We start from the raw sequence: 25,367 nt of genomic DNA, 5'->3' as shown, positions 1-25,367 counted from the left end.
TGCAGTTGAATCTGTTCCTCAATGTTATGTCACAGAGAAGTGAGCAAATTACACTGCCCTGTTCTCTTTCTATTCCCTGCCTTCTACTTCTTGGTGATCTCCGACTGGCTGAAGGTGGAGAATGGAGGAAACATTTTATTGATACAAACTATCCTTCTCAGGATCCCCATTGAAAATAAAAAAAAGTTTCTTTATTTTCAGATACACAAGAAAATCTGTATCAATATTTAAGTTAATGATTTTACATTTGTTCAAGGAAGCCATTTATATTGTTAACATGTGTACCATGTATTGGTGAGCAGTGTGGTGCCCATTTTAACAGCAGTCACTGAAGACATCATATGGCAGCTATTACAGTGGAAGTGGAACTCTCAGCGCAGCGTGTGCTAATAAGACTGAACTTTACAGCCATTACTTGAAATATTGCTATTTGTCCTTAGCACTGTGAATAACTTAAAACATTTTAGTTAAGCACTCTCACTTCTGTTTTTTTACCTTAATTACGCACTCTCGTGCTCAGGTGTTCACAAGGGCTGGCATACTAGTGGCCCACACAGTATGACATTTTGAGAACTTCATTGTAGTTTTGCTCGTTTCAATGTGATATCAGCTCTCTGGGATTTGTGTATGCAATCTGAGCGGAAGAGGACTTCCTCTTCCGTTCCCTGATCAATACATCGGCGCCATGATGGACGGTCTGTGGCAGTTTTCTAAAATCTGTCCCAATGACTGCTACTTTGAAATGTTTGCAGCATTATTTCTGTAGGTGACATTCTTGGCTCCCAGCCCAGCCCAAAAGAATGCCAATACATAGCATATATTACATGTTGTTAGATGTGTGTAATTGTGCTTCCACAAGTAGATTTTTAAAACGATTTTTTTTTAAAGCTGTTAAAAAATTATTATAATTTTAGATATGTTGGCACATGACAGTGTCACATATACCAGTATAAGCCCTCTATTTCCACAGTCTGTCTATACGTGCTATAGCCGGGCCTGAGTTCGTCCTCCCTTAGTACAGCATAATTGGACCCCTTGAATAAAATCAGATGAGACTTGTGTCTATTATTAAACGGTGCTTTATGAGCCCCTGGGTAACCTCACCCGGCGGCTCTTACTCTTAAAGAAAACACTCTATACTTAACACACTATATACATACATATGCAATAAATGAGGATGCTGTGCTATTGTCCCATATATCAGTCCCAGTGTCCAATGTGGAAGCCACTTAGGCCAATATTATTGCCAGCACTACGCCGGAGCTCTTATCTCAAAATGGCATGTAGTCACGTTGCAGGCCTGTTAAGATGAAACATTTGTAATACACAAAGGATACTGGAAAGTCACGGTCACATGAGCGGTGTCTCTGTGTTTGCCTCTCAGACTGTCACTACAGTACCTATCTTTGTCTATGTCTCAGACTGACAGTTGGTCTCTAGATTCTAGTCGTTTTTCTTCTTATCCAATCCCATTTCTCCTGTCATCTGTTGCCAGGCAGATCAGGGACAGTGTCTCTTATTCCTTATCGCAGCATGATTAATAGATGGAGCAGATTAATTCTGTATTGTATTGTGCACCGTATACATATATTTCTAGCAGGGGCTACAGTATAAATGCAACTTTTGGGGAAAATAAAGCACATGCTCACTAAGGGCCAGGTCCACAGAGGTCTGTTATTGACTTAACGCCTCGTTAAGTGTTAAAATGTATCTTCAATAACGCAGTGTTAAGTACTGTTTTTGGTTGGAAAGGGCATTGCGTTAACTATATTGGCAGTTAATGGAAATGGTATGCAAAAGAGGTGTTCCTTCCTAATAAAGTTTATCCACAGAGCTCCGTTAAAGTGAACGCAGGGATTTTTTGAGGCATTAGTTAAGTCATATCTACCGGTGGCGGGTAACGCATAGATCTGGAAATATGGTGAAGGGGCAGTTAGTCCTATTTGTGTATACCTTACTAAACGCAACTTTAAACAACACGTGGAGAGATACATGTGCACAAAATGAAACACACCTAGTACACCTGGGAAATATGCTCATTTTAACCATTTGAATATGCTTTGCATATCCAAATTAGCATATGTCCTATGTATCTCAGTTGTGTTTTAATACGTCTCGTTATCAACTGTATGTCATTTAACTCTTCCTATTAGCACTCTCCAAATCGCAAGCTAACACACATGGCACAGAACTTGGACCAAAGACCTTGATACATTGACACAAAGAGACAAGATAAGTGTGCCAATCCATATCTAGTTTGCGCCAATTTGCCATAATACATCACGCCGATTTTTATATAACAATCAGTAACAATTCACTAACGTTCGATAAACTCATTGCAATATCGAATGTGTTTGCATGTTCCTACCAAACTCTATGAAATTTGTATAAAAACGGTATTCATTAAGAAAAATCGCATCTTTTTAGCGTTTGGTAAAAAAAATGCCATACCACAGTAGTTTTTATTTGCTTAAAGAGCAAAATGAACTTAACATTCCATTTCGCTCTCCAGCAGTCTGGAAGAGCTGCACAGGGAGGAGCTGCATCTCCCTACACAGCTCTTACATGTGATCGCACTGTTTTAATTTTAATAGCACAGTATTGAAGCAGGAGTTCTCTAGAGCTGAATAGCATTCATTTCAGGTCCGAGCACCCCTTGCTTCCCGAGGTACAGGCCTCGGTCTGGGTTGCCGGTATCTCCGGTCACGTGACATGGGAGATGTAAACTTGTAGGAGATACTGGCACTCCCTACAGAGGCCTATACCTAGGGAAGCAAGGGGTCCCTGGACCTGAAACTAATGCGGTTCAGCTCCGGAGACACCCTGCTTCAATCCTATGTAATTAAAACTTCCTTTAGTGGCTAACTGCTAAGGTAATGAAGGGGTTAAATAACTTTACCCAGTTTGTTGGTGTAGAGGGGGTGAGTGGAGCTTGTAGTTGCCCCAAGGTAGGTGGTTATGCCTCCTGGTAGGGTTGTGGGAGGAGTTAACCCCTTCATTACCTCAGCGGTTTCTACCGCTAAGGTAATGAAAGGGTTAATCCCTCCCGCAAGGTCTAACCACCCACCCCCGGGGCAAATGCAAGCTTCACCAACCCCTTCTACCACCAACAAGACAACACAGGAATGGGAAAAAAGTGCTATTACCCAAATATGGCTGAAAGTAATGCAGGTGAGCTCCGGAGACCCCCAGATTAAATCCTATTTAGTAAAAATAAACTCCGTCATATGTAAATCACGATTCCAATCTTGCCAACCTTTAGGTGATGTTAAAAAAAAATGTGAGTGTTTAACCTGCGATTTGCATATCGGAGCTTTGTGAATAGCAGTTTGTAACAGGGACTTATCACTGTTTGGGAGAAACTGCCTCTAAATCCAGCAGCGAGCTGGTTAATTGCAAACAGGCAATCAACCAGACTCCACCTGGCTGATTAGGACTCTGAGAAAAGCCTGATGTGATAAACAGGAGAGATTCCTTAGCTCACATTTGGGCTGAAAGGAGACCAGAGAAGCCTGCACACAAACACTGTCTTGAGCACAAAGGCTGTGCTGAGATCCAGACACCCAGACACCTATATTTCCTGGACACAGAGGACCCAGGAACCTGCCAGAGACTGACACGGAGGGCCATCTGCTTAAGGTACCTCCTAAGACTTTGGGGTAATAGGCTGGTAATGGGAATATCCCTGCAGTCCTGCAGATAGGGTCTGGGGAAGTAAGTTAGCTCTTACAAAGGGATAGGGGTTCGGTATTTTGTTGTTATTGTATTTTTTGCCTGGATAAATGAACAGACTCAATAAAGCCAAAATATAATTTCACCCTAATCGATCTCCATTAAACATACCTATGCACACATCTCTTACACAGTTACTGGCAACAAAATGGAGTTTGGGCATTTTTTGAGCTACCGCATGGCTTGTAATAATAGCAAGAGTGCTAACGCTTGTTAAAAAGCCGTTTCAAGCGATATTGCCATGTTATCGAAGCTTTGTGAACAGCTACACATGAAAAGTGCACTTAACCAGTGTTAAGTCACTTATTGAAGTTTAGTGACTAGGCCCCAGTGCGTTTTTGTTTGTCATTGAGCCAATCCACTGAGCCATGTACTGTGGTGCTACTGGACAATTTTTTATTTATTTCAAACACTGGTTCTGCTGTGAAAAATTACCATTTCTAGTTCTTTTATTTATAGTCTTTTCTGCCCTACCATATCTTAGTGATGTACATTGATTTTATTTTTTCTTCTCTTATAATTTGTTCACAAAACAGAGATAAAACAATGCAGTCGTAGGGGCTTATTCTGTAAGGTTTGATAGTGCGGATGATGTACTATCGCATGAAAATCCCCATTAAAGTCAATGGGACTTTTCATGCAATAACACGTCATCTGCACTATCGCACCTTACAGAATAAGCCCCTTGGAGAGAAAAAACATACGTGAGACATTCTCCTTTGGCATTTTTTCAGGCCTTAACTGCTGCAGGACCTGCAACACGCAGGTGCTTTTCATTATTTTACATCAGTAAAACGTCCCAACACAATTACTGCTTAATACAGCAGATCTCACCAGCCTGTCATGAGAATCTGTCTTAAATCCTTCTTTGCATTTCACTGCATCTGTAATGTACAGTAGAACAAAGAATGTCATATCTCCCGAACGCCTCCAATGGGAGCTGTCCCTTCAGCTTAGTGCTGAAGTCTCTAAATAACAGTCACATGGATTTATTGCTGTTTCATGTGAATTCATTGCTGACTTTAAAGTTGCCTTCCACAAAAACAAAGCATTTTGCAAACATTTAAACTATATATTTAAATTCCTTAAAAGCAATAATGTTTTAAGCCAACTCTTTACTCCCCCCCCCCTTTTTTTTTCTTCTTCGTAGAACATGTTGGTTTATTATTCTAGAATCAGAATAAGGAGAGCTTTGCCTGTGCAATAATAGAGCGGTCCATGCCCAGTCTGCAGTGACATCACACTTAAGAGAGCTACAAGCAGTGAAAGCTCTTCCAAATGTAATTTATTTTTAAATGACCAATCACTCAGATTTAAACTTCTTAACGTGTCACTACTGTTGGGGAACTGCAATGTGGGCTGTTTTAACTTGGTTGAGATTCAGTTGGTAAACATTTAAGACATTTCGCACAAGGTCACATAGCTCCAGTGGATTTTTGAACGACAGGCTACATTCCAGCCCTGCTTTTTAACTGTAGCCTCTCCTATTGAGAATTCTTATCAGCTAAATTTATAGAGACACACAGAATTGGGTGAGAGAGACACACAGAATGGGGTGAGACACAGAATGTGAAGACAGAGGGACACAGAATGGGATGAGAGACACACACACAGAATGTGAAGACAGAGAGACACAGAATGGGATGAGAGAGAGACACACAGAATGTGAAAACAGAGAGACACACAGAATGGGGTTAGAGACACAGAATGGGGTGAGAGAGACATGCACAGAATGTGAAGACAGAGAGCCACACAGAATGGGGTGAGAGAGACACACAATGTGAAGACAGAAAGACATACAGAATGGGATGAGAGAGACACAGAATGGGATGAGACACACAGAATGGGGTGAGAGATACACACAGAATGGGATGAGAGAGACACAGAATGGGATGAGAGAGACACAGAATGGGGTGAGAGAGACACACAGAATGGGGTGAGAGAGAGACACACGGAATGGGGTGAGAGAGACACAGAATGGAGTGAGAAAGAGACACACCGAAAGGGGTGAGAGAGACACAGAATTGGGTGAGAAAGAGACACACAGAAAGGGGTGAGAGAGACACACAGAATGCGGTGAGACATAGAATGTGAAGCCAGAGAGACACCGAATGGGATGAGAGACACACACACAGAATGGGGTGAGAGAGACACACAATGTGATGAGAAAGAGACACACAACCGAATAGGATGAGAGAGAGACACAGAATGTGAAGACAGAGAGAAACATAATGGGGTGAAAGATGCACATAATGTGGACAGAGAGACACACAGAATGGGGTGAGAGAGACTCAGAATGTGAATATAGAGAGACAGAATGGGATGAGAAAGAGACACACAGAATGGGGTGAGAGAGACACAGAATGTGATGAGAGAGAGACACAACAGAATGGGATGAGAGAGAGAGAGAGATAGAATGTGAAGACAGAGAGACACACAGAATGGGATGAGAGAGACACACAGAATGGGATGAGAGAGACACACAGAATGGGATGAGAGAGACATACAGAATGGGATGAGAGAGACACACAGAATGGGATGAGAGAGACACACATAATGGGATGAGAGAGAGAGACACACAGAATGAGATGAGAGAGAGACAGAGTGGGATGGAGAGAGACAAAATGGGGTGAGAGAGAGACAGAATGTGAAGGGTGAGAGACAGAATGGGATGAGAGATGCACAGAATGGGGTGAGACAGAATGTGAAGACAGAGACACACAGAATGGGCTGGAAGAGAGACACAATGTGATGAGAGAGAGAGAGAGAGACAACAGAATGGGATGAGAGAGAGAGAAATTGGAGGATCCAGGGCACTTCGGATTTGCAGAGAAGAATTTATTCTTTTAGTGGCACACACAATGTTTCGAACTTATGCTAAGTTCTTTCTCAAGTGACTGGCTAGTATACTGCTGATATTATAACTTTTTAAGGTGTGCAAGGCTACTCTGTATTTACATGAGAGAGAGAGAGAGAGAGAGAGAGAGAGAGAGAGAGAGAGAGAGAATGCGAAGACAGAGAGACACAGAATAGAGAGAGAGAGACAGAATGCGAAGACAGAGAGACACACAGAATGGGGTGAGAGAGAGATGCACAGAATGTGAAGACAGAGAGACACAGAATGTGAAGACAGAGACACACACAAAATGGGATGAGAGAGAGACACAGAATGGGATGAGATAGAGACAGAATGTGAAGGGTGAGAGACGCAGATAATGGGAGTAGAAGGAGACGCACAGAATGGGGAGAGATAGAGAGGCACAGAATGGGGGGGGGAGAGAGAGAGGCACAGAATGGGGGGGGGGGAGACAGAGACGCACAGAATGGGATATCCTAAAAACCTGACCTGGTGGTGGCCCCTGAGGACTGGAGTTGCCCAACCCTGCTCTAAGGGGTCTAAGCATCAACGTACAGAAAAGTGTTTTGACGCACTGCTCCGATTTTTTTCTTAGCAGAGCTGCGGCGTGCGTAAGAACAGTTTCTTACATCTGATGTAGAATTGTAGACTTTTTCCACTAGAGATGTGGCAGATTGTTTTGGGAAAATAAACTGGGAAAAGAATGGTGCGTAGAGACGCAGAATTTTTCTTATTAGGAATTTATTACTTTTTTTAAATGGGGGGCCTGACCGGGGCGGGGGCAGGGCCAGGGGGCGAGTAGCTTTTTTGGTTGGGCGAGTAGCTTTTTGCGTCATTTGTCAAATAAGTGAGAACTTAAATGTCCCACTAAATGTGTAACTGTGAGAGATGGGCAGGGTTATGCACCAGGAACTTGTTACAACAGCTCTTGGGTATGTCACTTCACCTGGGATTTTTAGGAATATACTGACAGTCCCATTATTATTCAAAGACGATTACATCTTTATTGTGACACAAATTAATACTAATATTCTGCTTCAAATGTTGGTACTGGTATCTGTGTCACAATAAAAATGTTTTTTTTGCTGTATGAAAGTAGCAGTTTTACTCAGTATATATTACTATTTACCACTAGTCATATAACCCCGTAGCTAAGGGGCCATGCTCAACAGATGCCCCAAGTAGAGTTATTTTTCAGAGGGACATTAATTAGAGGTTAATAAAGAAAATAACTGCTCAACTAAGAAACCTGGATCTGTTTATTCAGTGGTGAAAAACTGTAGCAAAACAGGGATATACAAATGTTGTTAAATGTTAGGGGGTTAATATTCCTGCATTGATATGATATTATAACATTGCAGCTCTATACACCAATCTGTTTTGGAAATCTCCTCCTTGTTTTTCTAAACTTTAAAGTTCATTCTATAATTTTTGCATTTAAAACATCTTCAATTGGATAACACGAGAAAATGCTTTTATGACGAGTTTATTGCTGTACAGGCCTGCAGAGTATTGAGGTCAAAACATAGCTTTAACATAAACTTTTGTACACGTTTTCAAACTTTCAATGCTAGCAAAGCGGCAACTTATCTGGTAAGACGCATTGTAAGAAGTAGCAAAATATGATCAGGGTCCAAAGTGCGTAATGACTGTATGAAGCAGAATCATTTAATCACAATGACCTACAACTTCAAAGATCTTGCAATCTTGTCCTGGTGCACGGGGAGAAGGAAAGGAGAGATTAGTTTCAAGACACCAGTTTTAAATGGAGACACTGAGATGTTTAAATGGGCTAAACACTGCAACACCCCTATTGATCCTAAACCTTCCAGTCTGGTTGCCGCCACTCACCCGCTTCTCGCTTCCTTCCTTTCCAGCTTCCATTCTTGTTAGTTTCCATGGCTACTGAACAGGGAGACAGTGGACGCACTGTGACAACATCCCTTCTTAGTCTCTGGGTTCAGTAACCATGGAGACTATGAAGACCTCTGAAGTTGGGAGGTAACCAACCATAGAAGGAGAGACACAAAGGGATGAAGTCACCAGAAGCTGAAGATGGTAGGGGAGGGAGGAAGAGTTACAGCTGTTCACTTACGTACTTTCGTTCTGCTCTCCCACCCTAAGCAGCTATTTATTAACACAAACACAATGCAAAGCATGTTTATATTAACGTTGAATAACAGGCGGGCTGGGGGTGTTGCAGGGGCGTGGCCATGACCTCATACGGCTGGTTCACCCTCATTGGCTGAAATGCCGGGGGCGTGGCCAGCCCTCCGTCGCAAGTTGTAAAGACAATTTTGTTGTCTTTGCAAAAACTCGTCGTAGAGCGCGGCTGCCAAATGTACGCCAAGGTACATAGTAAACTAAATAGATTGTATATCTTTGGGACAGAGATTTCATTCCCACACTTACTTGTGTAATAAGCTTTCTAAGGTTAAAATAAGTCTTCCATTGTAGATCATCTTAAACCATAGCAGTTATGTTTTCACAGCTTAGCAATAATAGTCTTCGGAAAGCCTGAGGAAAAGAATGATGGCTCACATCACAATGTAGTCTTAGTTTAACCCCATTTACAGTACTTTCACAATGATTTACATCCCCCACATATTGATGTATCATAAAGAGTTGTATAGTTTGCAAGGGCTGCAGAAGAGTGTGTGCAAAAGGAATCTCATTTGTCATGAAAGCCATCATTTTTACCAAGAAGAGTATGATTTGTCAAACCATTTATTTTTGTTTTTTGACGATTAACACTGAACATATGTCTGCCGTAAAACAAATATAATACCTATAATATTGATTAAATGTTTGTATATTTTACCTTTTAATGGTTGATTGCATTTTGATGAGTTAATTCAAGTTATCCTTAATGAGTAACACTAGTATGACCTTGTTTTTGTATAGACTTAAATGGGTTTGCATAGCTGACAGTAGATGTGCCATATTTTAAATATTTCAGTCCTGTAACACACTTTATTGTTACAACTTCTCTTTCTAGAATATTTTGCTCCTTGTGCACGCTTGCCATTTTGGGAGCTTGATCAGTCAATTAAGTGGCATTAGGGGCTCTGTATTAAGCTTCAAAAGTGCACATAGCAAGCTTCATTCTGCCCCAGAAGTGACAAACTTGTTAATGAAATGTTTTACATTTACTGTATGCCAATTCAGACTTGAGAGTTTATGCTCCTGGGTTTGGTATACTGGGAGCTGTTTCATGCTGGGGAAGATATGAGCCCCGTTCAAATGAATAGGACTAAAATGTTGTGCAGCTTCAGGAAGTGGCCCCACTGAATATTAAGCCAGGGCCTAAGAGGAAGAAAGTGAACAATCCAGAGGCAGAATTTGATACATTACTTTAAAATGTTTATATAAGCTAACTACTCTGTAGCTCCACAAAAAGCCAATCTGTAAATCACAACCTGTCATAAATTTGGGGCAAAACTGCTTTTTTTAAATTGCTTTTTAAAAAATTGCTTGTAACATTGATTTTTAGAGACACAAGATTAAAAAAAACTATTTAAGTAAGTGTTCAACGTGGCTGTGCTTCCAAGCAGTGTTATACAAGAATAGAATAATTATCTCCCCAATATAGGTCCAAATGAGACTAGGTAATAATACACAGACATATCATATTTGTATCAAAAGGATAAAGGGGTTAAAAAAACATTTCAAAAAAGGTTTAGGGCTTAATTTACTAAGCAGTGCAGTCCATAAGGCACCGTACAAACTTTTCAAGTGAACAGACTGTAAGGTGCCATACGGCTTAGCTCTGCTTAGTACAGGGGAGCTTAAGCTCAGTCCCCAACAGAACAGGTTCAAAAGATTTTTCTAAACAACAAAACATTAACAAATAAAACTAATATCACTAAGACCACTTGCTTATGTATGCAAAGCTCTGAAACCCTGGCAAGTGATAGCCCTTCATGACTGAGCACAAGCACCAATGGATAGTAAATATGGCCATTGTTGCCCGTGTCGGTGAAACAGCATGTGGTGCAAGAACGTCTATGCCAGAAGGCATCCAATTATTCCAAAGTAGTGCAAATCACATATTAAAGCTGCAGTTCAGGCTCCCGTTTTTTTTTTAAAAAAATTACCTCAATAGTTTTATCTGGGCATTCTCTACTTACCTAAAAAAAAAACTGCATAGCTTCCCGCAAATTCGTTCTCCGTCTATTGATCGTCAAAGTTTGACGACATCTTTAAATATGGGGAATGTAAATCGTTGCTATAGGAACAAGCATGCTTGTTAAAATAGAATACAAGAAAATTGGTCTTTCAAAGTTGTTGTTTTTTAAAACAGAAAATGCTAAAAGTATTTTTTCTTACTACAGAACTGATTTATTTAAAAAAAAACACACATGCAGGATATTGCCTGAACTGCAGCTTTAACTGGTGTATTCCATTATGCCATGTCTGAGTTATCAAATTATCTTTATTTATCAACTAAACATTATAAACAGCAGGGAAAGTGTTAACCTGAGAGCATGTTTTAACCGTAGTGCTGCCGCAGCACATCTTGCTGAATTGAATAGATGCTTTAGTACACATGCAATTAGATGGTAATATTTTCACTTTGTCTTATCCGTTGCCCCAGGGCATGTAATTAGCAAAGCAGGTTTTGAATAAATAAATGTCTTGATATGTGTATGCTGCCTGGAAAGCGGAGAAAAAGACCAAAACAAAACCCGGGGAAAGTGTTATATGACATCTCGTTTCGATGCATATTAACACATTAACAAGTGTGAGCTAGCAGCTGTAATGCAAGCTTGAATTCCTGTGTGTTTTCTAGGAATCATGTACTGTACCGATTACATTCATAGCTTGAAACTTGAATTCCTCTATCCAGCATTTAATTTACAATCCAGTAACAGTCTTTTATTGTATCTTTATCAAGGTGTTCAATTTAAGAAAGAGATTAGTGTGGATGGGCAGAGCTACCTCCTATTGATTAGAGAAGAAGCGGGAGCTCCAGATGCCAAGGTAACTTTAATTGGTTCTTTCGTTTAGTGCCCAAGCAGATGGATAATGAAGCGAATGGCAGCATTGGCACAATCACTCAGGAAAACTTCACAGTCTGTGCCTCAGTGCACAGAAAGTGTTCTTAGGAGCACTGCAATTTTTTTTTTCCTTTCTTCTTGTTTATCAGATTTCTTATACGTGATGCAGCTGATTAGCTAGACAAGTTTATACCACAGCATACCTGGCGAAGTTTTTTAGTACGAAGGAAAATGGAACGATTATAGAGAGAGCTTGGCTACTTATTCACCTCCTACCGTAGTGAGACTTATCACATTGCAAGCTGATTCACATGGACCAAAACAAGCACAAACTGCCTTAAAACATTGCTTATAAGAGACATTAGTATCATATTAATGTCAAAGTTGTGTTGGTATTTATACTGTAACCCATCGTTTTTTGTTGTTGTTTTTTTAATAAAACACTCATCCTTTTCCATGTTGCCATTGCAGTAGGTATGCAAAAACTGTGAGAATAAATTAGTTATGGACCACAACTCGTGTATCATGTATTACGTGACCTTTGAGACCACATTACATTCGTCTGTTGCAATCACATGACCTAATGGTAGCTCAACGTCTGAGTTACTTAGAATGCAAACGATTTAGAGCCCACAGTCCGTATGAAGCATGTGGATTCAATTCTTATGTAGATTACTTGGCCACTGCATATACAGTACATTACAACGTGACAATTTTATAGGATGCTACAGCTCCTAAAATCTTTCTTCCCCTACCCTTAAAGTTTTTGACAATGATAGAACTGAACTCAGTGATTTCATAGATCGATAATCCTTCTTAGAGTATTTAATAACTAGATTTAAGTATGCAACATATCCAAATAATTCCCCCAGGACAGTGAGAGAGGTGGACAATTGTGTCTCTTATTCCCATTGACAGATTGCTTATTGATTTAACCTCCCTGATCTCTGCTCTTTAGTTCGCAAACTGGGTGGATGCCGTCATCTTTGTATTCAGCCTGGAGAATGAGGCAAGCTTCCAAGACATATTCCAGTACTACGCTCTCTTGGCTAACTATCGCAGTGTCTCTGACATCGCCGTGGCACTTGTGGGGACGCAAGGTAAGATTATATTAGTACCTTTTAAGCATGTTTTTCAGCATTGTGTCAGGATACCTAAACAAAACAGAAAAAATATATAAGAATATAACATTTGCATAATATTAAATTGAACACAAAAATCCAAAGATAATGTATAATAATACTACAGTACCTTCTCCTTCTCCCCCCTTCGTTACTTTACTACAAGAAAACCTAAAGACACATACAAAGATTGTATAGTCTTATTTTTTATTATTTTTAGGTAGGCAGGTGTCCTTTAACTATCTATACATTTTTCACTATCTGAATGAAATTAACTATGTAACATACCTTCTATAGTATGTATATATTTTCCTGGTCATAATCTATTCCTAAAAGAATTAGCTCTGTTTGTGTATTACCGTTGGATTTGTTTGTATATTGTAAATTATCATACAACATTAGGAGAGATGTACATCTTTAATTTGTCATTTAAATGTTATAACTGGATCACATTTCACAAGCACACACAAGTAAAGGGAAACACAAGTGCTATCTATTTATCTGTGATAGTGTCAATTGGGGCACTATCGCACACAAACTCCCACTGGAGTCACTGGTAGTTTTCATGCGATCAGCACTATCGCAGGTTAATGAAAATCCCCCATAGCGTTAAATAATATAATTAAGGCACCAGAACTGAACTTGTGGCCTTTGCTTTGTAATTAAAGGTTAATATGACTCTCCAGTGCCCAGCTCACTAAAAATGTAATGCGTCGCTTGGAAATGGTGACTAGATTAACCATTTAAAGAGATACAACATTGGGAACAGGTTCTAGAGATTCCTATTTACATGTATAGATGTACAGTGCAAAGGTAGATGTTGTTTATTGTGAAAGCGAGGAGTGGCTGAGACATTGTTCAATATGAGGCGAAGCCAGTTCCTAGTCTCAATCATTGGAATTGCACTGAACTCCTGTTCAGTGCTGGGAAATGGATTAACATCATATTGAGTGAGGGCCTAACACAGGGTTTATAGCCATTTACTCACTAATATAGAAGGCCATTCCAGAATGTAAGCAATTACATACAAGTCCACAAGCCCAGGTTATTGACTTTCCATGTATATTTAGGTTCCTTTGTTTAGAAAATCATGTGTGTTTTACATGGTTTCTCACTTACCAGACCACTGTGTTCTCCTTTCAGATAAAATTAACTCGAACAACAAGAGGGTCATAGAGGATGTGCGCGCCCGAACCCTGTGTAATGACATGAAGCGCTGCATGTACTACGAGACCTGCGCCACCTATGGACTGAATGTGGACCGGGTGTTTAATGAAGGTGAGGATCTCCTTAATGCTGGCCTTAATTTCTACATAATGAAAGCAAGGGATGTGACCAGCAACAAGCCACCCTGGCACAAGGCCAGTGCTGTAATTTGTTTGTATATTGTTTACATAGCTTTCAAGGTCAAATAATGTGAATTAGCAATCCATTTGAATGAGAGTTTCCATGTGGTAGTGCCCGACTGGTACAAACACCACCCTTTAATACTGTACATAATCTCCTCTGTACTAATACAATATAATCCCAATTGGAAGAATCATATAATTTACCAATCACACAATTCTATCACATAATTTTTTTAAAAAAAGTAGCTCCATACTAACTTAATACTACAGTACAATACTGTAAAGGAGTTTAATTCTAACCTATAGCTGCAGCAACATAGAGAGTGCGGAGAAAAGTCACCAAATTAATAAAGGGGATGGACAATCTCACTTATGAGGAGAGGCTAGTTAAATTAGATTTATTTACATTAGAAAAGAGGCGTCTAAGAGGGGATATGATAACTATATACAAATATATTCAGGGAGAGTAGGTGGAGCTTTCAAAAGAACTATTCATCCCACGGGCAGTACAAAGAACACAAGGTCACCCCTTAAGGTTGGAGGAAAGGAGATTTCACCAGCAACAAAGGAAAGGGTTATTTACAGTAAGGGCAGTTAAAATGTGGAATTCATTACCCATGGAGACTGATGGTAGATACAATAGATTTGTTCAAAAAAAGGTTGGACATCTTTTTAAAAAGGAAATGTACACAGGGATATACCAAAGAAGTTAACATGGGTAGGATGTTGATCCAGGGAGTAATCTGATTGCCAATTATTGTAGTCACGAAGGAATTTATTTTCCCCTTATGAGATATCATTGGATGATATTTCACTGGTGTTTTTTGTTTGCCTTCCTCTGGATCAATATACTGTAAGTTCGGATATAGGTTAAAGTATCTAAATTTGGCATAGGTTGAACTTGATGGACGTATGTCCCTTTTCAACCTCATCTACTATGTAACTATGTAACATCAAGACAATACTAACATTTAATCAAATGGTAACCTCCTGACCGATTACGGTTTATTTAAACATTATTACAGGTAACAAAGCCAATATCATGAGGTTTGACCAATATCGCAGTCCCTTTTAAATTCCTCACGATATCCCTATGAATTAAATAATAATAGCTGGGTTAGTCCTGTTTCAATAGTGCAAAATAAATTAGTACTTTAGTATTTTTTTTTTCATTTTAATTTACAATTGATATTTAGTCCAATCTTTTGTGAGTTCTACTCTTTTCCTCAAGTCAAGTAATCACAAGCTTATTGCTGCGCGGAGGGAGAGAGGAGAACTCTCGAAATGTTCTAAAATATCAACTGTTAGTCCAAATAAAAAAGGTTATCACTTAATATTGAAGTACCCATTTCTTTATTTCCTCCAATGTGTTGTAATTGTCATGCTAACTGGGAAATATCACAACGTTACTACCATGGTTTAGAGGCACATACAAATGTGAACTATTATCTGAAAAGCTCACACTGGTACAGTGTCTAGGTTTTTGCCTAATTAAACTATCATGTGCTTTTTTTTAATTCTAGTTGCTCAGAAGATTGTTGCTCTGAAGAAGCAGCAGCAGCTACTGGCTGCATGCAAATCATTGCCCAGCTCCCCAAGTCACTCTGCTGGCTCCACTCCAATATCAGTACAGGTACATCACCAGTGCGCTAAGGGTACACAGTCCCCATCGAACAAGACATGTGCCCTTTGTATGCTTAGTATTTATATTTTGTTAGTAATACTGCTATAATGTATAGAACTAGTAAAACTTCTAATATAGTAATATGGCAGGGTACAGCTTAGCCGTGTGACCAAAGACATTTGCAGCAGGTTTATATCTTTTTTTTTTTTTGTCTTAATAGTGCTGTACCTGTAATAGAAATTGCATAAATCTGCTGCAAATACAAAAAAATCCACATATAAAAGTGCTCTATGTGACTTTGGAGCAAGTAAATTGCCTAAGGCATTTCTCTCCTGGAAACCTCTGACGAAGCTCCCAGTAGCGAAGCAAGTTAGGCAATTGACTTGCTCCGAAGGGAAATCCATCTGTCAGAGTACCTTGCATTTGCAACAGCACCAGATGATGCTAACAGCGGCCCTTGGATGACGACACGATCTGGAAGTGACGTCACAAGCCAGAATCAGGGCATCCGGAGCCTGATGAAATCCTGCAAACTAATACAATCTTTTGGTTTTTAGTATCATCTCTATGCTGATGGCGCCCAAATGTATCTATCCTCCCCTGACCTCTCCCCCTCTCTCCTGTACTGTGTTACCAACTGTCTCTCTGCAATCTCCTCCTGGATGTCCCACCTTTACCTGAAGTTTAACATGTCCAAAATAGAATACTCATTCCCTCTTCCAATGCCACCCCTACACCCAAACTCTCCTTCACTATCAATAATACCACAATCATCTTTGACTCTGATTTCTGCTTCATTCCTCACATTCAGTCCCTCATGAAGTCCTGTCGTTTCCACCTTCAAAATATTTCCAAAATACGCCCTTTTCTCACTCAGGATGCAACTTAAATCCTAATTTACTCCCTCATTTTGTCCCGCCATGACTATTGCAACTTTCTCCTAGTTGGCATTCCTCTTACCCGGCTGTCCCAACTTCAATCCATCCATAATGCTGCTGCTAGACTCATCTACCTCACTCACCGCTCCACTGCACAAATCCTTACACTGGCATCCTATATCCTCTAGAATCACATTTAAAACTCTGACTTACAAAGCAGTCAACAATGCCCACCCTTACATTTCAGCCCGCATCCCCAAATATATCCCTAACCTCCCCCTACGTTCAGCCGACGATATCTGCCTTTTTCCTGTCTTATCACCTCCTCTCACTCTCACCAACAAGACTTCTCTCGTGCTGCCCCCTCTTTCTGGAACTCCCTACACGTACTTCAGACTCTCCCCCCGCTTTCAGACATTCAAAAACTCCTTTTCAAGAAAGCCTATCTGACATACCTCTAACATCCACGTCACCCCAACCCCACAGTGCCCAGCTGTGCGGCTGGATCTCCACGCTATGTAACACCCCCTAACATCCCCACTCTGAAACGTTAATGGGATCAGCTGTCGGACAAATGAGATATACTACTGCTATTGTTTTTGCATAGAATTGGCTTAGTGGACTTGAGTTAAACTTAGGAAAAATAACGTCCGTCACTGGTTTAGGTATTTGTCCTGATTTAACAGAGCTTAGTGCATCTTACCCGTAGGCCGCGATTATAGTGCGTGCGATGCACGCAATGAAGAGCGACCGTGCAGCGGATTTTTGAGCAAACAAAATATTTTGTTTTCTCGTGCGACAGCCACGTCACCCGAGCGGTTTAGCCAATGAGGGTGAACTATCCTGGTGAAGTCACAGCCACGCCTCCTCATCGGCTCCATCTGAAGTGCACACACTGCTCGGGTGACCGGTGCGCACAACACCATGCGCTCTGTTGCGCTCGCGCACTAATTGATGCCTTAGAAAGATTCCGTTATCAGATGAAAATTTGACTTTTTAGCTTACTTCGATTTGATTTTTTTTCCCACTTAACCACTTGTTCTTTAGTTCTAATCTTTGTGTGCTCCCGTTTTATTTGTTTAAGTAATGATGACAGAATAATTACTTTAAACCAAACATCAAACTGTAGACACAACAAGTTTTTACAAAGCATTGTGTTACCAAATAGTGCAAATACCAATACAAATTGTGATACATATATAAATGGACAGTGTTATTAGTTTACAATGGACCTAGAAAAGACCACTCCTGTAATTTTTTTAATCTGTTTTAGGCCAGCAACGGAGGACCAGCAAACGACTACTCATCATCCCTCCCTTCCACTCCAAATATTAGCCACAGAGAGCTGCGGAGTGAGGTGTCTATTGGAGTGAGCACACCTGGGTCCCTCCATCGTAGTACTAAGCGTCGCACAAGCCTTTTTACAGTAAGTCAATTGCACTGCAAGAGTTGGGTCATTGCTGGGGCTCAACCAGAAAAAAATGTTAGGAGGTGTGTCATTCATTCCATGATTTCTCTCTGCTTTTGACTTCTTGATGCTTTCGTGTACTACATTTCAGGCATTCCCATAATTGAAAGTGTTAAAATCCAAAGGGTACAGGTGAAGCCAAGCTTAGTTTTTAGTGGTTGACAGATAATTCTCCCAGTCCTGTTGTGGATCTTTTGAACTGGAGAAGAGTGCAGTGAACATCGGATAATATTCCCCTTATTGGTCAGACAGTCAAGCTAGTGTTTGTATAGATTACTGCCATTGTACTCATGTGTTGCTTATCAAACAAGTATACAAACCAATGAACCTTATATTTGCTAGAAGCAGGTGTTAACACACATCCATCTAGCAGTGTGTTAAAGTCTATTTCAGAATTATAGCCAAACTATTGACAATACAGTACCTGTAAAGCACGATATACAGTATTGGATGGCGACAGTAACCTGAATGGCTCCAGTTCCTAAAGTGTGCTGGCATTTATTTGATTAGTATCAGAAAATAAGTTTTATCACAAACCTTTTGTACATTACAGCCAGTCAGTAGATATATAAAAGCATTAGGCCCTCTTGTATTTAAGCACATTACCACATTTTTTGTTGTTGTTTTACTTTCATCAGTACATGGGTTACACTTTATTCCAGTTTGGAAAATAAGGCTCTAGCATCCTGAGATACTTCTATTCAGCATGCTATGAAAATATCTTCCTCCTGCTGCAAAAGAAATTAGATCAATTGGTCTTAAAAGCATATTGAATAGGGACCTAAATGCCCAAGTAGCCTTATAAAACAAGCCACCACTTAAAAGCCTGTGCATACACCTTGAGTAATAAGTATAAAAGAAAAAAGTCAAAACCTAATGTAAATAAACAGGTAGGGGAGGAAATGGTCAGAGATGACCAACAGAAAGCGTTCCCATAGGTATTGCACTCAACTAAATATATAACTCTGAGTGAGGATATATATGTACATAGATCAAATCAAATCAAACCATATGGGTGTTTAGGAGGTAAAATACAAAACAAAAAATTATTTATTAATTAATCCTTATTATATACACAGAACAGTGAACAATTGATTTGCAAATAATCTAAAATCACATAAGGGAGTGAAAACGGAGTGGATCAGCAAACGGTGAGGTGTATGGATAAGTTGTATTGGGGGTATATACAGCACCGGCACGGAGGTGCCATATGGAAATGACACTGCGGAGTCTATGCCCACTCGTACTCCCCCCTACGCGAGCGGGCTCTCGAGGTCATGGATAACTGACCTTGCCCACTCGTACTCCCCCCGGGCTCAAACGGCCCAGCTCCAAGTCTGGCAAGAACAAGCACCTACCCCCCAAGAGCCGCCACCGATGGGCCTATTTAACCCCCCTTAAACTAGGCCCGTACCGCCAACCCTGCCAGACCCTCTCAAAGCTCTCCCGCAAACTTAAATAAGTCTATCCCGCCTGGCATGCCTAGCAGCGGGACCCATGCTCCTCTACCAGCCCAGCCTGTCCTTACCATTCCACCTGGGGCTGCCAATCGCGCCTGGAGCAGTAGTTACTCAACTTGCCTTGGTTTTTAAAGATGCCCTGAGAATCGCTTTCTCCACTGCACTATCCCTCACCCGGTCTCAGACCTACACCACCTCCGGAGTCGCAGGCCGCCTCTGCCCAGCGCTATCTGGGATTTCGCCTTTTTTTACTGCTGCAGACTTCTTACCCGCCCTCAGCGACCCCTGGGGAATCGACACTGGCAGTGGACTGGGCCACACCTCTTCCCTTGCTCGCTCTGTGTCGAACCCTGCAAACCTTGACGCCTTGCCCTATCTCCTCGATGCCGCCCTAAACGCAACTCCTTACCATTACCAGATACGCCATATGCCATACATTCCACGGCGTGTCCCCATCAACCGCCCGCAGGAGCTGTTCCACCGTCTGTGCAGTGCGTGATGCTGCCGGGTGGGTCAGCTACCGTGCCCATGACCCCGGCCGTGGCTGAAGAATTGAAAGACACCGGTGTCAGGCTGATGGCTGTTTGTACTGGGATGGGATCCACTGTGCCAGTGACCCCGGCCGTGGTTAAGAGACACCAGGGTCAGGCTGGAGGCTGCCGGAACGGGATCTGGTGCCACCGTCGTCCCCCACCGATATGCCCCCCATGCTGCCGCAACTAACGCTGCACCTGCCTCCCATGCTCCTGTCGTCGTCCCTGCACCGAAGGAGACTAACGCCTGAGGCTCCAAAGATTTCAGCATGCCTACCAATGTTGCCGTGCAAAATTGCCTTCCCTGCTGCGCCATACGCCGCTAGTATAGAGCAAGTGCAGGCCCTGGTGTTGCCCGCCTTACCCCGCCACCTGGGATTTCTGCGCTCATCCTGATGTACAACTGCCCCTTCTTTACCGCCGCAGGTTCCTTACCAGTCCTTCGTGGTTGTGGGTGGCCGTCCTGGTCGTCTCAACCCTGCCGATTCTGCAGGCGATCTCCTTAGTGACACCGCCCGCAGCGGGCGGCCGTTGACGTGCCGTGACACCCGCTGAAGGCTGCCGCCCTGCGTCAGTGGCCATAGGCCTCCCCTTTACAGCTAGGGCCCGACCTACCCACCGTGATGCCCTGCCTTGTGGCCTGTGGACGAAGGCTGCCGCCCTGCGCGCGGCTCCTAACTCCCGCATTGCGCTGTCGCACCCTGTGCTGCGACACCCCCTTACCACGGGGAGCGACCCTGCCGCCTGTGACCTGTGGAGAAGCCACCACGGCCTTGTCTGCCACCATGCGCCGGTCTGCTTGAAACAATGCACGCGGCCGCCGGTCCAACCACGTCACGTTAAGGTTATTGCCTCGCCGTGGAAGATACCCACTGAACTGCGCGTGCCCCAGACCTCAACTATCCAACTACGCTGCGATGTGTGCTTTCCGCGACTGGTTTAAATGGCGCGCTAAGCTAGGCTCCTGCCCGCAACTATGCTGACCACCAGAGCCGTCATAACTCCAAGGGGAAGGGGAAAACAAAGAACACCGCTGAAATAAGCCATGCAGCCATCAACAGAGCGCTGACCTGTTCCGCGCTTGAAGATCACACCTCTGCTCGGGCCTTCGCTAGCAAGAATCTTCAAGCGCACCCTTAAACCGGCCTCCCCCGCCACCATACCTGTCCAAGGGACCATAACATAGATGGGGGTCACCTTTCACCATATCATGGGATGAGGTAATGCCTCTGATTGACTCAAAGTGTCTTGAGGTGTGTACACCGTCCTGTGAGTCACCAGCACCTCACACCATCTGTGCTGTTTAACCTTGCTCTCAAGGCAGCACCACACCTCCGTCAAACAGAAGCCGCTTAAAGCTGCAGTACAGTCTTTTTTTTTTTTTTTTTTTTTACTTCAATAGTTTTATGTGTGCAATCTCTAATTACCTAAAGAACTGTATAGCTGCAGGTCAATTCGTTCTCATGTATTGATAGGCGAAATTTGGTGACATAATTAGTGAAGGGATCTGTTTATATTCTGCTTGTCTGTCAGTGGAAGCTCATGAATATTCATGAGCACTCCTGCACTGACATGTGCTAGAGGGAGGGCAGGGCTGACAAAGGGGTGTGCCAGGGCTTGTGACAGGATATGAAGGGGCAGTGCCTTAGCAAATGGCTGTTAAAAAAGAATACAAGAAAATTGGTCTTTCAAAGTTGTTTTTTTAAAAACAAAAAATGCTAAAAGTATTTTTTCTTACTACAGAACTGATTTATTAAAAAAAAACACACATGCAGGATATTGACTGAACTGCAGCTTAACCAGAACATTAACCCAATACCTGAATCATCAAAACTGCATCCACTATTAGACAGCTTAAATAACCAACGGTCACATTAACAGAACTCCTGCAAAACTATTCAAAGGAAATGCAGTGCAAATTGCTGCTAAACCAATTTTAAAGTGTATGTCACCTGGCTGAAGAGGTAGACAAGATCAACTCAAATCAATAAGCCTTCCTCTACCCTGCGTTCAAACCAATTCGCCACCAACATGTGGCACAACTATAAGCATCCTCTGTTCCCATTGCACCTACAGCGCCATGAAAACCCCATCTACTATTAACAGCCTAACTATTAAAACAGCTTACCTATTAACACTGATCAATATTACGCACGGTTCAACATACCCTATATACCACTACCCGTGCCTGGTTCAACATACTCTCTATACATCTACCCGTGCCCATACACATGTATCCGCCTACATATGCCCATACACATGTATACGCCTACATGTGCCCCTACATGTGTCCCTACCCATGTATACACCTACATGTGCCCCTACCCATGTATACACCTACATGTGCCCCATCCCATGTATATGCCTACACACCTGGATACATCCCCACATACCATTGCACGTCTACATGCCCAAGCACATCCCCACGTGCCCAAACGCACGTGCCCGTATACCCGCATCTACGCGTGTTCACACGCACGCCTCTACAAGTGCCCAAACGCCCGCGCGCATCTACGCACGCCCATGTGCTCCTATCTACGCGTGCCCGTACGCGCCTCTACGCGTGCCATATGCACGCACGCATCTACGCGTGCCCATACCCACGCGCGCGCATCTACGTGTGCCCATACCCACGCGCGCGCATCTACGCGTGCCCATACCCACGCGCGCATCTACGTGTGCCCATATACACACGTGCGCATTTACGTGTGCCCATATACACACGTGCGCATTTACGTGTGCCCCTATACACACGCGCGCATTTACGTGTGCCCCTATACACACGCGCGCATTTACGTGTGCCCCTATACACAATCGCACATTTACGTGTGCCCCTATACACACGCGCGCATTTACGTGTGCCCATATACACACGCGCACATTTACGTGTGCCCCTATACACACGCGCGCATCCATGTGTGCCCATACCCGCGCGAATCTGCCCACACGCGCGCATCTGCGTGTGCCCCTACACATGCGCGCACACCTGCGTGTGCCTATACACATGCACATCTACGTGTGCCCCTATACACAGGCGCGCATTTTCGTGTGCCCCTATACACACGCGCGCATCTATGCGTGCCCATACCCACGCGCGCATCTACGGGTGCCCATACTTACGCGCGCATTTACGTGTGCCCATATACACACGCGCGCATTTACGTGTGCCCATATACACACGCGCGCATTTACGTGTGCCCATATACACACGCGCGCATTTACGTGTGCCCCTATACACACGCGCGCATCCATGTGTGCCCATACCCGCGTGCATCTGCCCACACGGGCGCATCTGCGTGTGCCCCTACACATGCGCGCACCCCTGCGTGTGCCCATACACGCACACCCCTGCGTGTGCCTATACACATGCACATCTGCGTGTGCCAATACACACGCGCGCATCTACATGTGCCCATACATACCCGCACATATCTACGTGTGCCCATACACACATCCACATGTGCCCCTACACACCCGCACACATCTGCGTGTGAAACTACACCCACGCACACCTCTACGTGTGCCCCTACACACCCGCACACCTCTACGTGTGTCCCATCACACCCGCACACTTCTACGTGTGCCCCTGCACATATATACATCCACATGTGCCTACATACATACTTCCGATGTGCCTACACGTATATCCATATATCCATCTACCTGTGCCCACACACCCACACATGCGCATCCACACGCACGCATCCACATGCGCCCATCCACATGAATTAATTGGGGAATTCAGATAAAAGTAACCAAGCATAAATGCTAAACATTGTGATTCCCATTAACAAGTATTTATCATCTAATAATTACTACAGTATATTTATATAGTTTATAATGTCACTAGATAAAGAGCTCTATTGACATCATATAATTCTCTGCACCGTATGAGACCATAAGTGGGGGGGACACGTCGCCAGTCAGGCCACGCATGTGCCTACACGTATATCCATATATCCATCTACCTGTGCCCACACACCTATCCACCCACCCACATGCGCCTCCGCACGCACGCATCCACATGCACCCATCCACATGAATTAATTGGGGAATTCGGATAAAAGTAACCAAGCCTAAATGCTAAACATTGTGATTCCCATTAACAAGTAATTATCATTTAATATTTACTACAGTATATTTATATAGCTTATAATGTCACAAGATAAAGAGCTCTATTGACATCATATAATTCCCAATACAGCATATTCTGCACCGTATGAGACCATAGGGGGGTGGAGGGTGGAGAGGGGGGGGGGGGGACGTCGCCAGTCAGACCCCGCTCCTTCATATGGAAAGCTTGTGCCAGCCTTTCTGCCCCGACTTCACCATCCCCCCGCGCGGGCGGGCAACTGCTACCCACGCACAGGACAAATCCAGAAGGAAGCGGCCGCTGGGAGCAGAGTCAGGCAGCCACTTGCCGTCGCCCTGAGCGCCTCAGCGTGTCCCCCCGCGCCGAAACTTGACCTGCGGGGGCAGACCGTGAAGGGCCAACCGTGACCGCCCTCCCCCTTCGGGCCGCAACCCCTAATAGCGGCTGCACTAGCATATACATGCATATATATCCCCTACCTATACATGCCTATGTACACATACATACACACGTGTAAACCCACAAACACCTATGTCTGTTTGCGCATCCTAACAATATATATACATACAAATATATCCACCTACATATACGTGCCTACATACACATACGCATGTACAGATTTACACACACCCATGTACACATATATACGTACCCTTATACACATATATATACCCGCACACGCATACCTGCTCATAACACCGCTAAATCCCTATACATACACATATATATATACCCACGCATATACATACCACACGTATACATAACTCCCTATACATACATACACACACATACCCACACATATGTATATATACATATATATATATACACACACACACATACCCGTGTATGCTTTTTTTTTTTTTTTTTAATTTATTTATTTAATTTGAGGTTTATCCAGGCCCCGGGAAAACCCGTGGGGACCGGGAGGGGGAACTGACCAAAGCCGCGCCTCTGCCCTCCGAGCGGGCTGTGAGCGACTGCCAGACCCCCCTCCACCGCCCGCACTACGTGGGACCGCAGGAGGCCGAGCCTCAGCCCCCGAGCGGCCGCCAGACCCCCTGCCACCTCCCGCACCACGTGGGACAGCAGGAGGCCGAGCCTCAGCCCCCGAGCGGGCGACAACTCCCTGCGCCCCCACTGAACCACCAATGCAGCCCAGGCAATCCTAACGCGGCCCCAGCTTTCCCCCAGCCCCCTCAACAAGCCCAGAACGGGCAAGTATGGAATGGGCAAGCATGGGGCCAGCCGTGCT

At 43.2% G+C, this 25,367-nt stretch overlaps 1 protein-coding gene across 8 annotated transcripts in view; it reads left to right on the top strand.

The window, feature by feature from the left end:
• The window catches only part of AGAP2 (ArfGAP with GTPase domain, ankyrin repeat and PH domain 2), a 319,313-nt gene that overhangs the window by 255,237 nt on the left and 38,709 nt on the right, over window positions 1-25,367 (top strand). For all 8 annotated transcript variants that reach the window (XM_075591590.1, XM_075591591.1, XM_075591588.1 and 5 more), the window contains exons 4-8: window positions 11,487-11,572; window positions 12,548-12,689; window positions 13,854-13,988; window positions 15,583-15,692; window positions 17,835-17,987. In XM_075591590.1, the coding sequence (XP_075447705.1) occupies window positions 11,487-11,572; window positions 12,548-12,689; window positions 13,854-13,988; window positions 15,583-15,692; window positions 17,835-17,987 (626 nt within the window). The remainder of the gene's footprint in view (window positions 1-11,486; window positions 11,573-12,547; window positions 12,690-13,853; window positions 13,989-15,582; window positions 15,693-17,834; window positions 17,988-25,367) is intronic.

The sequence above is a fragment of the Ascaphus truei genome, chromosome 3 (assembly GCF_040206685.1).
Source record: "Ascaphus truei isolate aAscTru1 chromosome 3, aAscTru1.hap1, whole genome shotgun sequence".
In the NCBI taxonomy this organism is placed as follows: Eukaryota; Metazoa; Chordata; class Amphibia; order Anura; family Ascaphidae; genus Ascaphus; species Ascaphus truei.
Note: the sequence above shows the minus strand (reverse complement) of the source record. Positions and strands in the feature narration are given on the sequence as shown.